General features: G+C 47.7%; 1 protein-coding gene across 1 annotated transcript in view; it reads left to right on the forward strand.

Annotated features, from left to right (window-relative positions):
• The window catches only part of TMEFF2 (transmembrane protein with EGF like and two follistatin like domains 2), a 122,623-nt gene extending 120,501 nt beyond the window's left edge, over nucleotides 1-2,122 (forward strand). The window contains exons 10-11 of the mRNA XM_014259058.2: nucleotides 445-531; nucleotides 934-2,122. Coding sequence (XP_014114533.1) covers nucleotides 445-531; nucleotides 934-1,030 — 184 coding nt within the window. The 3' untranslated portion in view covers nucleotides 1,031-2,122. The remainder of the gene's footprint in view (nucleotides 1-444; nucleotides 532-933) is intronic.
• The last annotated feature ends 13,607 nt before the right edge of the window (nucleotides 2,123-15,729 follow it).

Here is a 15,729-nt window from a genome sequence, read left to right on the forward strand (position 1 = left end):
CGGAGCATTTCCATGGAGACTCAGGGGGACTGCAGACACTTAAGGCCTTGGAAAGGCAGCACCTGCAGCCACTTTGTAAACACTTCACAGACCTGGGACACTGGCCAGGTGAGCGTGGGACCATCCTGGATCGTCCACCTGCACCTCGCTCAAAATAAACCCATTATTTAGAGCCGAACCCTGCAGTGCTGTTGGGATCATTGCGGTGCAGCAAGAGCCCAGCATTCAGGAATCTGATCATCTCCCTTGCCATAATTTTGTTTACAGTATGTTTTTGGGGGTTGTGGTGCCATTGCCATTGGCCAGCACATTTCATTTCACTGAGGAGGAAGCACACTGAGGGCTGGAGGATGCCCCTCTCGCCCTTGCATCCCTGCTGCTCCCGCCACCTCTGGAGCAGATGTGTTGCTAAGAGCCGTGTATTCTCACAACTCTCTTTTCCAGGAAATGTCCCAGGAGCAACAGAATCCACAGACAGAAGCAAAACACAGGGCACTACAGTTCAGACAACACAACAAGAGCATCGACAAGGTTAATTTAAAGAGCGCATGTTTCCACAATGGCAAAACTAACTGCAGAGAGCTTGGACTACAAAATACAGTATTATAGACAAAAGATTAAGACAAGATCTACACATGTTGCCTTGCATTTGTGGTAATCTACACCAATGAGAACATGTACTACAGCTATATTTGATTATGTATGGATATATTTGAAATAGTATACATTGTCTTGATGTTTTTCTGTAATGTAAATAAACTATTTATATCACACAATATAGTTTTTTCTTTTTCATGTATTTGTTATATATAATAAATACTCAGTGATGAGAAAAAAATTGCCTTTCTTAAATTTGCTGTATCTCATAGCTGTGTATAGTCTTGGGATGTTGTATATGGACACTAACAAATCTCTTTTTTTTTCTTTTTCCAGTTCTAGTGGCAATTTTGAGTCTACTGAACTCAGTAGTAGGGTTTTGAGTTGGTCCAAGATCAGCGACAATTATGGATGTGGGAAAGGTGAAGAATAATTTAACCTACATTGAGGAGGGATAAAATATTTCAGATCCGGAGTCAACTACATTTCATCAGCCTTCTTCTCCCATACCATCTATCTTTACTCTCCCATAGCTTAGGAAGTCTTTGCCTTCTAAATTAAATCCTAACTGAAAGGGAAATGGAAATTCTCAGTAACCGCAATGAGAGTGTCGGGGGTAACGTTTCCATTTGGGATGGAATTAGGTGTCTGTCAAGGTGAACCCTACGAGAACACTTTGCAGAATCTCCAGCTCTGGTCACTGGAGTGAGTGAAAATTGCTTCTCACTCTTGATTGAAAATTATTAGGTTAAAAAAGTTAATAACATAATAACAGCTGAAATGCCAGTCCCATTTGCACCTCATGAACATGCTGATATAATTTATTTTTTCAAAGAGAAGGTGAAAACCACTCAGAAAATACCTTATGAATAACTTTATGGGTGACCCCACTCCATTAAATGTAATGAACCCAAATGTTGGCTATACCTCAGGAAAATAAGGGCATGTGTTTTGTCACATCCACATGATGGACAAGATGCAGTTATTCCTGTGATAGCTGAAACTCTCCAAAACACATCCTTTCCAGAAGGTAATTGTGCTGTGAATTTTGAAGACGGCAGAGTGAGACTGAAGGGCAGAGTGGGGTAACATCACTGCTGCTGGATAACATCCACTCCACTAATTGAGTGCCCAAGCTCTAGTCCCACTGAGTAGCAGAGCTGAACTAAAGAGCCCTTGCAACAGCAGCCACTGTGCTGCTCCTCTCCAAAGAGACTTTGCCCAGGCAGAATGCACCCAAGACAAGAGTTAGGAGTATTTCTCACTGTCATCACCATGTCAGAGTCAGACCTGGGGTTACCTGGGATGATGTCTCATGAGTGTGTTTCCATTTCCTGCTTCAGCATCCATCTGGTCACTCACAGCAGTCACCACCAACCCCACCAGTCACAGCCCACCCAGCCTGGCCTTCAGACACGGGTGCAGCGATACCTCTACTCTAACATGACTTTTGGTCTTTCCTCTCCCTACCCCAGCCTGCTTTAAAGTGAATCCATTGCATGATGTTCACACGGTCTCAGTTTTTGTCTTGTTCTGGGTTTCTTGGCTTTTTAAAGGTAATAAAAGGTGATTGGCAAGAGATGCTTCCAGGCACCTGGTCTGTGCTGATTGATGGGAGTGGGAGTGGTGTTGCACAGGCAGAGGGGCAGATGATGGCACAGGGCAGCTCTCTGGCACTGGGGTGCTGGCCCTGCAGGGACCTTCTGCTCCCTGGAGCCATAGGCTGGGCCAAGGCAGAAGGAGAGGGGCTGTCCAGCCACCCCCTGCTCCTCAGCCCTTGCCCCAGCTCTCTGATCTTGGAGTCTTGTTTTCAGACTGGAAGAGTGATACAGTGGGGCAGGAGTGCACAGAGGAGGCTGTGAGCCGGTGTGATCCTGGCTGGCTGCACCACAGGGATGTTTCCACGCTCAAACCCACTGCAAAATACTCTCTGTCCCAGTCCTTGCTGTTTTTGTGTCCCAGGCTCGGGCTCAGGCAGGGTGGTCTGACAAGGAGTGCAGGCCAGGCACAGCAGCGCTGCACTGTACAGGTTTGGTGGCACAAGATCCCCTCTAGGGAGACCTTGCAAGCTCTGGTAACTCATGCCCAAGTGGCATCACAGCCCTCCACTGCCTGACACAGCGATGGCAGCGAGCTCCTCTGAGCAGCACTTCAGCAGCAGGCTGAGGATTAGGCTGAAGGAGGCAAATGCAGCCCTCCCGTGCTTTGTGCTTCCTGAGCGAAGAGCTGGAGTCTTAACAAGTGTCAAAACTGCATATTTTGAGCAGATTCCAAATGTCAGTCCCCCCACTGGGACTATCAGGTCTGGATTGTTTATTTTGATGGCTTACATTAGAAACAAAAATCAAATGTTAGTACGTACACATCACCACAGAGCTATAGCAATAAACCTGAATTTTAAAGGCAAGGTTTGGCCCGGACGAAAATAGCACAGCATCACTTAGGAGTGAAAACAGGAGCCCGACACACTGTCTCCAAACTTCCCAACATTATGAGGCTGGCTTTTACTGAGCAGTGGCACATTTAATCCCCTAATAAACAGCCTGCGTTTGCCAGGTGTCGCTAGCTGCATCCCCAGCTGCAGGGCCTGTCACAAAGCCTCACACCTCCCCAGCAAGGCCAGTGTTCAAATAGCTGCTGCAGAGAGGAGGGCAGACAGGGGAAAGGGATTTTCATTTTAACACACGGGGGCAGGCCCCTCCTCTTTTGCTCTTTCAAACTTAACCTTCAACGTGCTGGCATGGGCTCACAGTCTGACAGTAACAATGTCTTGGGGTTGTACGTACAGGAACGGAGATTTCTACCAAAGACATTGGCAGAAACTGTACAAAATACAGCAAATTTGGAGACGTGGATTTTTTCCTTTTCTGAAGGGTCTGGAAAATGTGTGTTTGTTAGATCCCTCTGCTGGCCAGAACTCGAGATGTGGCAATGTCTGTGCAGTGTAACAGAAGGTGCAGGGAGGTGGGCTGGGCACATAAAGGCCCGGCCAGGCAAAGCCATGGCCGTAGGGATTGTGCCATGCCCCAAGGCAGAGCCCAGCTCCTCCACCTGGAGTCACACAGAGGGCTGAAAAGGTGTTGCTGTTTGTTCTCAATGCACGCTTCAGCAGCACGAGCAAGGCCCCTTGTGATGCCCACAGAGACAGACTTGGGGAGGACATTAATTCATCTCTTTTGGTTGTTTCATAGGCTTTTTTGTCATGGTAACTGTAAATAACCTCAACTACCAGCACTCACCTACTTTAAAAACCACATTAAATGACCAAATGTGCAAAAATCACTGAGAAGACCAGTATTCCACCCTCAGTGTGATGGCTCTGGGGCATGACACATGGCCCAGCAGCCTGCCGTCACTTGCTGGCCTGGTTGTTTTACCACAAGCCACACCAAAAGGTATAAAAGGTAAAAAGAGGTAAAAATAAAACCGTTGGCACACCCATTCCTAAAGGAACAGCCTGTAACATTCCTGGAGCAAGAAACCGTGTCCTTATTTTGCATGCGATGTGTTTATCACAGCAGCATCCTGACCTCAGTCCTCAAAATAAAGCCAGGCGTGCCATTGGCAGAGCCCCTCACCCTCCCCAGCCTGGCGTGGTCAGATGGTGTCCAACACCTTCCTCCTGCCCTCGGGTGCTGGGCTGGATCCCAGCCCATGAGGGACTGACCTGCAGCTACCACCCTGACTGATGGCAGTGCTGGGGCATTGTGGAGGCACACACACATTGTGTGTGACACACACCTCCCTTTCCACACCCCAAATGCTGCACTAAGGACAGGCACAGCCCCGTGCCTCTCCAGCATGGTGCTTCTCCTTAAAGTCATTGATTATCAGTGCCTTTCATCCAAAGGCAGTAAGACATGATTTACAGAACATTATCATTACAGAAATATTATAGTTAACGAAAGGATGCCTATTCTGACTGCTTGCCTTCCCCTGCATGCTGAGGAACGGGGATCACCTCAACAGCAGAGCCCCTGGGGCAGTTCCTCCTCCCCCAGGGTGTCACCAGCACGGGCAGCTCTGGTTTTGCAGAGGTTCTGTGAGGGACCAGTGCTGCTGGCAGGGATGCCCGGGTGTGTCCCACGCACAGGTTAACCGAGCGGGCAGGTGGACGCGGGTGCCGTCTATCGCTGCCTCCTATCTTCCAGAAGCAGCCCTCAAAAAAACCTCATCTTCAAAGAGCTCTCTAAAGCTTCTTTGAAAACAAAATGATTAAAGGCTATCTTCCCTCTCATCCAACATCAGACACATCACACTGCCGCATCCTTGCTTTCACCCCTGATTATGCATGCAGCTTCTCCCAGCTCCCAGTTTTGCGTCGGCTTGGAAGTTACAGCCCCGAATTAAAAGCGAGGTTCATTACTGCACATCAAAGCTGGCCTCGGCCAGCCTGGCCCTTTCTTTAATTTATGGGTGCATGGCCAGGCTGCATCTCTGCTTGTAAGGCTTCTACAGCCCCCACAGGTTTGTAAGGCGACCTGAGGGTGTCTAGCGCTGTTAGTGGGGCTTTTCCAGAATAATCAACAATCTCAACTGAACTTGAAGGGACATGGAGAAACACTGGGCCATTACACATTACGTTTTTAGAGTAATTTAAAACTATTAATAATAATAATAATAATAATAATAATAATAATAATAATAATAATAATAATAATAATATGATTTTATCTATTTCTGGCCTCAATAGTCCACAGCCTAGTTGATGGAGCCTCTTACCCTGTGCTCTGTCTGACATGGAAGACAAAATTCTCATTTTTTTGCCCCTCACACACAGAGCATCTGGAATGTTGCCCTCTGACAGTGCCACCAATGCAGCCTCTGCTGGCACCTGCAAGCAGGAGGGGCAGAGGGAACAGGCAGAGCAGCTCCTACCCTGCCAGCCCTTGGGCTGATGCTTTGCTTTCAAATGCTTGTCATATTAGGTGGGCTTAATTTATTTTAGTTTCAGTTTAATTAACAGTTTTGTCACAGCAGGAGGGCTGTTAAAAACAGAGATGCATGTAAAAAGAGGAGGGAAAAAAAAAAAAAAGACAGGATTTTTGTCGACTTTTCCTTTTTTTTTTTTTTTTATTTGCCGTGTTGAATGCGAGCCACAAGGCAGTAAAATATTCCGCAGTCTCACACAGCAGCAGCCAAGCTGCAGAATAAAAAAAGCATGTGAGGAATCCGCTCTATAATGCTAACGAGGTGGCACCCGCCACCACCTCTTTGTCAATAAAACGGGAGACCCATTTCGCCCCGTTCGGGGAGCACGGACACCCCGGGAGGAGCCCCGGGCTCATTCCCTCTCCCATGGGATTTTCCATGGTCCAGCGGCGGGGGTGCCAGCCCTGCCCCAGGGACACGGAGGTGACCCCAGCCCGCCCCGCTGCACCGCGCTGCCCTCGCCTCCCGCCGCCCCCGCCGGGGTGAAAACCACCGGCAGGTGAAAAATGAAAGAAAATGTAGTAACGCCTCATAAACTCGCCGTGAGAGAAGCTTTAAAAGGGGCTTGGTTTACGTCGGGTCACTCGGCAAAGAAGTGTAATTATTCAGGGTAAGATCCGGGCCCTAAATGCAAATGCGAGCCCATGAGCCCCGACGGCAGCGCTGCTCTTACGGCGGGGCTTTCAGCAGAGCAGGGATGAGCAGAGGTGAGGGACAGCCGTGTAATGTGACCTGAATTAGCGGCTATAGATAGTGCTTCCTGCATGTTTTACATTTTCAAATAAAAAGGATCTTCTTGTTTAATGGTTAATAAAAATGATTAGTGCTCCCAGGGCATGGATCCTGACAGATGCAGACCGTGCTGGAGGGACCGGCTACAAGACACGAGAGAAGATGAAACCGATGATTTTAATTTTTTTTAAATTTTTTTTTTCCCGTGGAGTACATCACCGCCAGCATTTGCAAGTTAATTTGTAATATAATTATATGTTGTTTCTGTCACAGAAGTGCAGCACGTGTGTTGGGCCAGAGGCCTGCCAGTGCCACAGCCCAGCCAGCACTGCTGCAGGGAGGAGCAGCCAAGAGCTGAGAGGCTCTGTGTGTGTGCACACACGGATGGGGACAGGTTGGGGTGTATAAACACATGTATGGACACTTATATGCACCTCTGTGTGCAAATAAACACACACATACCCTATACACACACTCATAAATATATGTGATTTTACGTGGATATGCCTACCTACTCATACATGCAATAAACACACATGCACATCCAAAAATGTAATTTCATTTGGAAAAATGAAATTACATTTGTGTGATGGACACTGTAGAGGAGGGCCAGCTGACTGCCCTGCAGCACGCCCTGTGTCAAAGGCACAAAGAATGACAGGGCAGAAGAAGAGCTGTGCCCTGCTGAGCTCCCTGTGCAGCTCCCAGCACTGCCAGCTTCCTAACAAAACCAAAACCCTGCCACGCCAGCCTCGTGGCAGCATTACACCCTCACTCTGAAAGCTGGGTTGACTTTTTCTTTTAATTAATTTATTATTATTATTATTTCTTTTCATGGCACGCCATGTAGAGGATTATGGTCAGTAATAGTTTTCCAAGAAATAAAGTCTGTGAAAGTAATTGTTAGGAACAAGCTGCAATAGCAAATTGCTGAGTGGTTGCCATAGTGCAGCAGCACAATTTGAGATTTAATATCATTACTAATGATATTTACTTGGCCTGCAGGAGAGAGTGAGACTTGTGCTGTCTAAATGTCATTTGACTGCTAATATGTCAGTGTGCACACCAAGCCCGGCCGTGGGGAGGCACCTGCAGTGACCAGGGCCAGCACTGCCCGCAGGCAGCGATGCTGTGCTGCTGTCCCCTGCCCAGGCTGTGCCAAGGGGCCCCCATGTGGCAAGGATGGGGGACCCCAAAAAGCCACACACGTGTAGCAGCAGTGCTGGGGCTCAGCTCCTCCCTGGGACACCCAAAACCAGGCTCCTGTTTACTGATCCCTTCTGGCTCATCTACACAGACTGGGAGCTCAGGCTTCCTTTCCTGTTGGGCTTCTCCATGGGAGGGGGAGACATATTGCCTCGCTGTAAAGTGAGCCATTTAGCTTATTAAACGCTTTTAAGGGTGCCCTGAGGTCTGTGCACATGTGGGACCATCAAGAGGGAATAGTTATTATTATTGTTCTTATTAGTCATAGTCGTTTTCCCAGCGATAAGTCTCGTGTCCAGATGTCTTCCCATCTACCGCTTACATTTTCTGAGGCCAACACAAAACTGCTGTGAAGATGGACTGGTCCCACTTCAAACAGTGCAGGAGCAGAACACCCATGTAAAAATAAATATATATGTATTTTAATTAAAAGACAAATGAAAGAAAGGGTCATAGTTGGCTAAAAATGAATTGCGCAGTGCGTAAAAGAGAAAACAGATTAGAGAAGATAACGTTTTAGTTTAAGTGTTCCATCATTATTAATTCATTTGGTGCTCTTTATGATAATACCAATCATTTGGAATTCATTTGGTGTTTATGTGGATGTCATCTCAACTCCTGCAGAAATTCCAAAGTAATTCAGCATTAATGTGCTATTAAAAACTGTTACCAGCCCCTCTACCTTCAGTACTTCACTGGCACAGCCTAATCTTTCTTCTCTCGTTCTCTAAGTTCAAATTCCAGTGTTTATTTGCTTTTATTTTTATTAGGGTTTTAAAATTTAACGCTTCTATTTAAAAATTCTCCTTATTCTACATGAGTATTGTCTTTTTTTTCTTTGACAGCATCAAAATTATGCAAATAAAAGAGAGGGTTAATGGTGATTCTTCCTTTTACTGCTGGTATGTGACTGAGAAACAACCAAAGAAGCTTCAGCTTATCATTTACAAGAGTGAATTTACTAATCTGGTACTTGTGTGTGCAGCAGATAACAGTGAACCAAATGTGGATGAAATAACACCAGTCCCGTGCAGATGTCTTTGGGTTTGGGCAGTGCAGGTGCCTCAGGGGAAGGGATGTGGCTGCCACGGCCCTCCCAAGGGTGCAGGGTCCCCAGGAGGGACCGAGCTGCCACTGATGACCCTTTTCTGCACTCACCCCACCAGGGGAGCATCCCTCTGCTTCCAGCTGGGAACAGTGGGGTGGCAGCTGCCAAAATGGATGTTCTGGGTCCAAGCCCCAGCAGCAGAGGAAAAAAGGCTGCGCTTTCACATAACATTAACAAAACAAAACAAAATAAATAAAGGAGATTAAATGCAAAAACCTTACATTAAAGGACTATTAATTAGCTTTTACAGTCAGGAACTTGATGGTTAGAGAATGCCAGATTGCTGAGAAAAATAAAAAAGAAAATCCCACGGCTGGAGTCAGCCCCCAGCTGTGCCTGTCTTGTTGTGCGGCTCCATAATTATATGATCCATACTGTTTTCCCCCTGGATATCTGCTTCTTTGGACCACACACATATAATGGCACACTGGGGCAGAGTGAAGTCTGGGCTTGGCAGCTCTCAGCATCCACAACTGGAGTGTTGACCTTGCAACCAAATGACACTCCCTTAACGCTGTTTCTTAGCCAATATTGCTTGTCTGAAAGCACAGCCTGCCACGTGAGCAAAGGCACAGGGGCAGGGATTCTCAGTGCTCTGTAGCCCAGAGGGAGTGGGGAGCACACCCACTGAGCACTCTGAACACACTTTTCACCGAGAGGAGAGCCGAAATCCCGCGGGTGACCGGCGGAGCAAAGCCCGTCAGCAGGGCCAGGTCAGTGCCCAGGTGGGAGAAGGGGAACAGACTGGGCTGGTCACACCAGGGCTGACACTGAGCACCCCCAGTGCTGGGGACACCCCTGTCCCACAGCGTGTCCCACCCAGCTGAGCATCCTCTGCCACTCACACAGATTCACAAGGAGAATAAAGCCCGTTGCAGAGGAATTTTCCACTTAATCTAAATCCTGCGAAGAATATGAATGCTTATAGGTTAAAGGAACCTGGCAGCCCTAACTTGTCCGTCATGTCTTTAAGGATTGCCATTAAGTCGTAAATGTGACAAAGATTAAAGAGTTTATTAATGTTATTAGAGAGTTGAGATAAAATGCTGTGCCTTGCAGGGTCTCTCTCCCTCTCTCACTATTTAATGAAAACATTTTCATCACTTTCTGAATCTATTATACCAAATATTCATTTCAGGAGTCCTAAGATGATTTTATTTTAATTAGAAAAGATGTGGCAACCACCTGAAAGTAATACAGTTAAAATGCCTTGCCACCCCTGTTCCTCTTCTCACTGCTGTCACCAGCCTTGCATGGCAGCAGAGTGAGCCCAGGATGAATGAAGGAGGGAAGTTCTGTGGCATGGCAAGACCATCAGGCCAGTCCCTCCTGGACATCGTGAGAGTCAGCAGCACCTCAGGCCAGGCCTTGCAAATGGCTCTGTGCATGTCCAAAGTCACCACCAAGGTTATGGGGTGAGGAGAGCCACTGCATCCACAGGCAGGACCAAGGTACATCCCTGGGGAGCAAGCAAGGGGTGGGAGCATCTTCTGCAGGCACAGGAGGTAAAGTGAGGTTCTGGCTGGTGGAGCAAAGCAAGGGAAGGAAAAGAAGCTTAAGAAAATGAAGAAGGGAGTTTGTGATGGCCCGTGAAAGGAGCCTTATCCTCTGCAAATCTCTGGCAACTATCCACAAAACCAGAAGACAAGCAGCCAAAAGCCTTTCTTGATGTGGGTGCTTTGACTTTGGAATGAAAACTGAGTTTTCATTCATGTTTAGAGCAGGTCCAGTCTTTTGCTGATAAAGACTGGAAATCAAAGCAGCACTGGGACAATGACATGTTTCTATGTGAGCCTTCCCTTCCAGTTCAAGACTTCGTATTTGCAATGCAAGCAGCTCACAGATGCTCCTCCTTTTTAAACTTTCCAACTAAGCCAATTTAATTTGTTAATTTATTCTGTAATCTGATTTACTGTTAATTTATTTTGGTAAGATATCCCAGCTTTTAAGTTCCAATTAAATAAAGGGGAGGGCTCAATGCTTTTGATGCACAATATCTTCATGCCACATTGTATTCCATTTTAACACCACACTGAAGCACTGCCAAAGTTTATTGCCACTAACTAATACAAATCCATACATCTGCAAATTAATGTCATGCATACAGCAGATTGCTCCTAGCAAACGTACCTTTAAGAGGGCAGTATTGGCTATAGCAAGCACCACTTGTTGCTTAGCAACAACCATAGCATGACTTGGGCCAGGTCTATCCTAAACAGGAATGTAAAGCCCAGGGATGTGGTTGTCCACCCCAACTCACCTATCCTTGCAGGTGCTGCTCACCCCTGGCTAACAGATCCAGGATTTTCTAATTTTTATTTATTTTTTTTTTGAGGTCTGTTTCATGTTAGGGATGTTAAAAACAATTAAATAATCCTCAGCCATTAAACTGGCTTTAAGCAGCAACCCAAAGCTTGCTGATCATGTTGGCAATGCCAGTCCAAGTCACCAGGAGCACAAAATGCTGTGCTATTGCCAGCTCAGCATTTTGCACTGGAGACTTTTAAAAAATTTACACAGTTTGTTGCCATCAACTCAAGATGACAAGAGGGAAATCAGATTGTATTAAAACCATCCTGAGGGTATCCTGAGGCTGTTCTAGTCTTCCTGAAGCCCAGAGCCAGAAAGCTGTCAGCTCTCACCTCAGTTCTTGTGACCAGGCCCTGCTATGACAAATGACCTTTGAGCGGCGCGCGCATCCCTGCACCCATCCACTGCCTGTCCATCCATCCATCCATCCATCCATCATCCATCCATCCATCCATCATCCATCCATCCATCCATCATCCATCCATCCATCATCCATCCATCCATCCATCATCCATCCATCATCCATCATCCATCCATCATCCATCCATCCATCCATCATCCATCCATCCATCCATCCATCATCCATCCATCCATCATCCATCCATCCATCCATCCATCCATCCATCATCCATCCATCCATCCATCCATCCATCCATCATCCATCCATCCATCCATCATCCATCCATCCATCCATCCATCCATCCATCCATCATCCATCCATCCATCATCCATCCATCCATCCATCCATCATCCATCCATCCATCATCCATCCATCATCCATCCATCCATCCATCCATCCATCCATCCATCATCCATCCATCATCCATCCATCATCCATCCATCCATCCATCCATCCATCCATCCATCCATCATCCATCCATCCATCATCCATCCATCCATCCCTCCATCCATCCATCCATCATCCATCCATCCCTCCCTCCCTCCCTCCCTCCCTCCCTCTCTCCCTCCCTCCCTCCCTCCCTCCCCCCATCCCTCCCCCCATCTGCATTGCTGTGCCTCCCCCAGCTCCTCCCCTGGCTGCTCAGCCTGCCAAGCAGCTCTCCCCTGTGCTGCTCCTGCCTGCCCTCTGCCAGCTGTGGGTGCCAGCCAGCTGCTGCCCAGGGCCAAGAAAGTGGCAAGTAAATAATCTAACAGCATCCATTAGCCCTGCCTTGGACAGCCCAAGCAGAGGGGCCCACAGGCTGAAGCCCAGGTTTTTAAAGCCGTTGTGCCGTGACTGTAGGCACGGCTTATTCACAAAAGATGAATGCAGGGTTTGCAATCAAGGGGAAATTAGCATCTCCGCCAGCAGAGAGGGTGAAGATGTGAGCCAGCCAGCACTGCCAACAACCTTGATTCTGTTTTTGGCAAAGCTGGCTGGCTTGGCAAACACAATGGTAATGAGATAAACTGAAATACCAGGCAACAGGGCTGCTCTTTGAAGTAACTATCCTCCAGGGCAACAAGGAACAAGATGAAAAGGCTTTTAGAGACAGGGTTTGGATGCACAGGGGACATTCTTTGCATTCCTGAAGTCCACCCTCGGTTTGCAAGGCTTAGGTGTGCTGCTGCCAAGCAGCCAGAGGAAGGGCAGGAAAGCCCCAGCAGCAGGTACAGTAACAAGGCACTACAGAGAGAAGGGGAGCCCTGCAAGGAGCTTGGCAATGCTGAGGTTAAACCCTTACTCCTCCTGAGAAATGCCTGTTGGGGTGGCCACACCCTTCCCAGTGCACTGAGATGCTTTGTTTCAAGCATTTAATTTTCAAAAATGCATATCTATGGAAGAGGCCTAGAGGCAAGACGAATGATTAAATAATGCTCTGTCAAATCCCTCAGTCAGGAGGTACAGGTAAGCAGCAAGTGGGATTTCATCTGGCAGGATCTGCAATGCCATGGACACAGGAGGAGGAGGAAAAGGCAAGGCAAGGAAAGGGACATGGCACAACATGCTCCCTTGGGTTATTTATGACTAACCTGGTAAGGTGCTGCCTTTTCTCTGTGGAGACACTTGAGTCTAGTCTAAATTTGAGGTCTAAAAATGATTTTCCAAGTAACACGTTGACATCACCAGTTCCCTGTGCACAATGTGCCATGAGGAGCAGGTTTCATTAGGAGAGGCCACTCTCTGCCTGGGCAGGCAGGTGGGATGGTGCCCCCAGCCCATATGGAGGGATAGGCTGGGTGGGATGCAGGACATGTCCTGCAGCTCCTGGCATCCCCTGCAGACAGCAGGACCTGTGTCGATACCCTTCAGGCACTTAGGAATCAAAATATTTTTAAAAGTAATTACCAAGGCTAACCAGGTGAAAGCTCTATTTCTTTGCCCACAGTCCTGAGGAGAAGGGAGCCACTTGCCTAATTAGCCCAATCATAGAACTATAGAATGGTTTGAGTTGGAAGGGACCTGTCAAAGCTGAACCCCCCTCCAATGAGCAGGAACATGCTCAAGTACACCAGACTCCTCAGAAGCCAGTCCAGCCTGGCCTTGAATGTTTTCAGGGATTTCTGCTGGACCTTAGAAACCTTTCCTTCTAGCAAAGAGAAAAACCAAAGGGTGAAGCCTAGGTGCATTCTCCAAATCCCTTAAAAAAATACACCATTTTTAAGAAATACTGTGCAGGAACACCTCCAGGGGCTAGCCCAAGACTCCTGTCCAGGCTGGATCCCTGCAAATGGTTATTTTGGAAAGAAAAACTATTCTATCAAAACTGCCCTGTTTTCCTCTGCACCAAAAATAGTCCCTCTTTCAGCAGAGCCAACTGAGGCAAAAATGTTTATTAGATAGGAGAACTATAAGAGAGAAGTGGCTGAATCAGAACAAAATGTAAAAGAGGGGAAACAAATGTAAAAAGCTCTATAAAAGTTTTAATGGATCCTTTCAGATGTGGAGTGGCATTTTAATGTGATACTTAAAATTATTTCTCATTTTTTTTCTCTTCAGCTTTTAGGCAGACCATTAATCTGAGGGGCTTTTTCTGCCTGCAGAGGAGTAACTCTTCAAAGCAGGCACCTACCAGATGCTGGCTGGTGGGCAAAGCACAGATGGGGTGGAAAAAGTCAGGGCCCTGGGCTTTGCAGCATGGGGATGATGGTCTCCCACATGCCACACACCCAGTGAGAACTGAGCCCATGGGAGCTTTGCTGCAGGTTTGGTGTGGAGGGACAAACAGCCAGCAGAAAATGGGGTGGGAACGTCTCCTGCTGCTTACAAATGCACAGAGATACAGCAAGGCAACCCTTGCTAGAAGCTTCTTCTTTCATTATGCTTTTAGGATTTGGCTCCAGCCACTGCATTTCCAACACCTTAAAAGTCTCAAACTCTGTGCTTAAATATCTTTGGCCTATTGCTGACCTTTCCGAATCCCAGCAACAGCCATTTCTTCTTGCTGATGCAGATGCAGGAAATTCTTAACTAAATCCTAACTGAAAGCCGGAAAAGCAGATAAGCAGGCTAATCCCATCAGACCCCAGGCTCCCTGGGACTGCAGGTCGAGCCCTTGCTCTGCATCCCAGCTCAGCAGTTTCCTCGCCCCTCTCCTGGCTGTGCCCCGTGTGCCTCTCCAGGGCTGGGAAGCAAAGCATCCCCACTTTCCAAGGCAGGAAATATTTTGCTGCCCTAAATTGATTTCCAGACATTTGTGGTGCATGAAGCCAGTCTCTGCCTACTGCTCCCTTCTCAACAGACCTTGCAGAAGTCTGTGGAAAATGTGTTCAAAGAAACACTCGTGGTTCGGGTGGTGGGGTTTGTGTGTATGTTTCAGGGTCTGGGTCCATAACGCCCTCCTCTCCTCAAAATCCAAATTCTCACTAGAAACATGGGATAATACTAAATAGGGAATGGCTGTGATTTTAAAGATATGTTTATGTTAGTTCATAGGGGCAAATAGTTTCAAATGCAGTAGCTCTGTATGCAAAAAGTATCCATTTTGATGCCTTCAGAGACTCTGCTCTGGCTTGAAGGAAATCAAAAAGAAAAAGATGGAAGTAATTTAATCTAGAAATCTGTCGCTTTTGCCTGAATTCAGTCTGCTTTCTCAAGAAGGGGTCTGGAAAGCCAGTGCAGGGGGAAAATGAAATCCCAGCCATTCAATCATTAATGGAACAGCAACAAACTCATTAAGAGCAGCGGCTGCTGCGGAGGGCGCCCGGTCTGTGCCTGCTGCTGCGAGCAGCAGAGCCCTGCTGGCAGCCCCAGTCTGGCTGGTGGGGCTGGCAGGGGCCAGCCTGCCCAGCAGTTTGGAGGAGCTGGGCCCATGAGGAGCTGTCCCAATGGCAGAGACACCCCTGGTGTTAAAAACAGCGCTGGCATTCAGGGCTGCTGCGGAGGACACCCTCACAGGGGAATGGACAGCGCGCCCTGCGCTTGTCTGCAGAGCTTCTGCCTCTCACACACCCAGCCCTGTCCCCTCCACCACCAAAGGCTGGAGGTCTCTCATCTCCTCTTTTTGCCTTTTTTTCATGCCCCCTCTGCTAATGCTTCCTGAGCAATTCTCCCTGAGCCTGCAAGCGGCAGCATTACAGTCACAGGCAGCGTGAAGAGGGTGAGAAAACAATGAAGTTGGTTGGAAATAGCATTAATAAACTAACTCCCCTGGAGGTTAGTTTTGTTCCCTTGCCTTTCAGGCTTCTGTAGGACCACTCCTACCGAGCCTGCTCACCAAGAAGAGACCTGTGGTCTCTGCAAGCCCCAGCCATCACTTGGTTTTCCTGTGCTGCAGTTGCTGGAGCCCAGCCCTAGCCCGAAGGACAGCCTGGCACGAGATCAGAAGACAAGTGGGCAGCCTTTCAGCTTGGAGTTGTCTACAGCCCATGTCCCAGGAGCTGACAAGTCTTGTACTGGAGGT

This window comes from Pseudopodoces humilis, chromosome 8 (genome assembly GCF_049639895.1).
Source record: "Pseudopodoces humilis isolate 2021_Gansu_Grassland_sample_001 chromosome 8, ASM4963989v1, whole genome shotgun sequence".
Classification (NCBI taxonomy): domain Eukaryota; kingdom Metazoa; phylum Chordata; class Aves; order Passeriformes; family Paridae; genus Pseudopodoces; species Pseudopodoces humilis.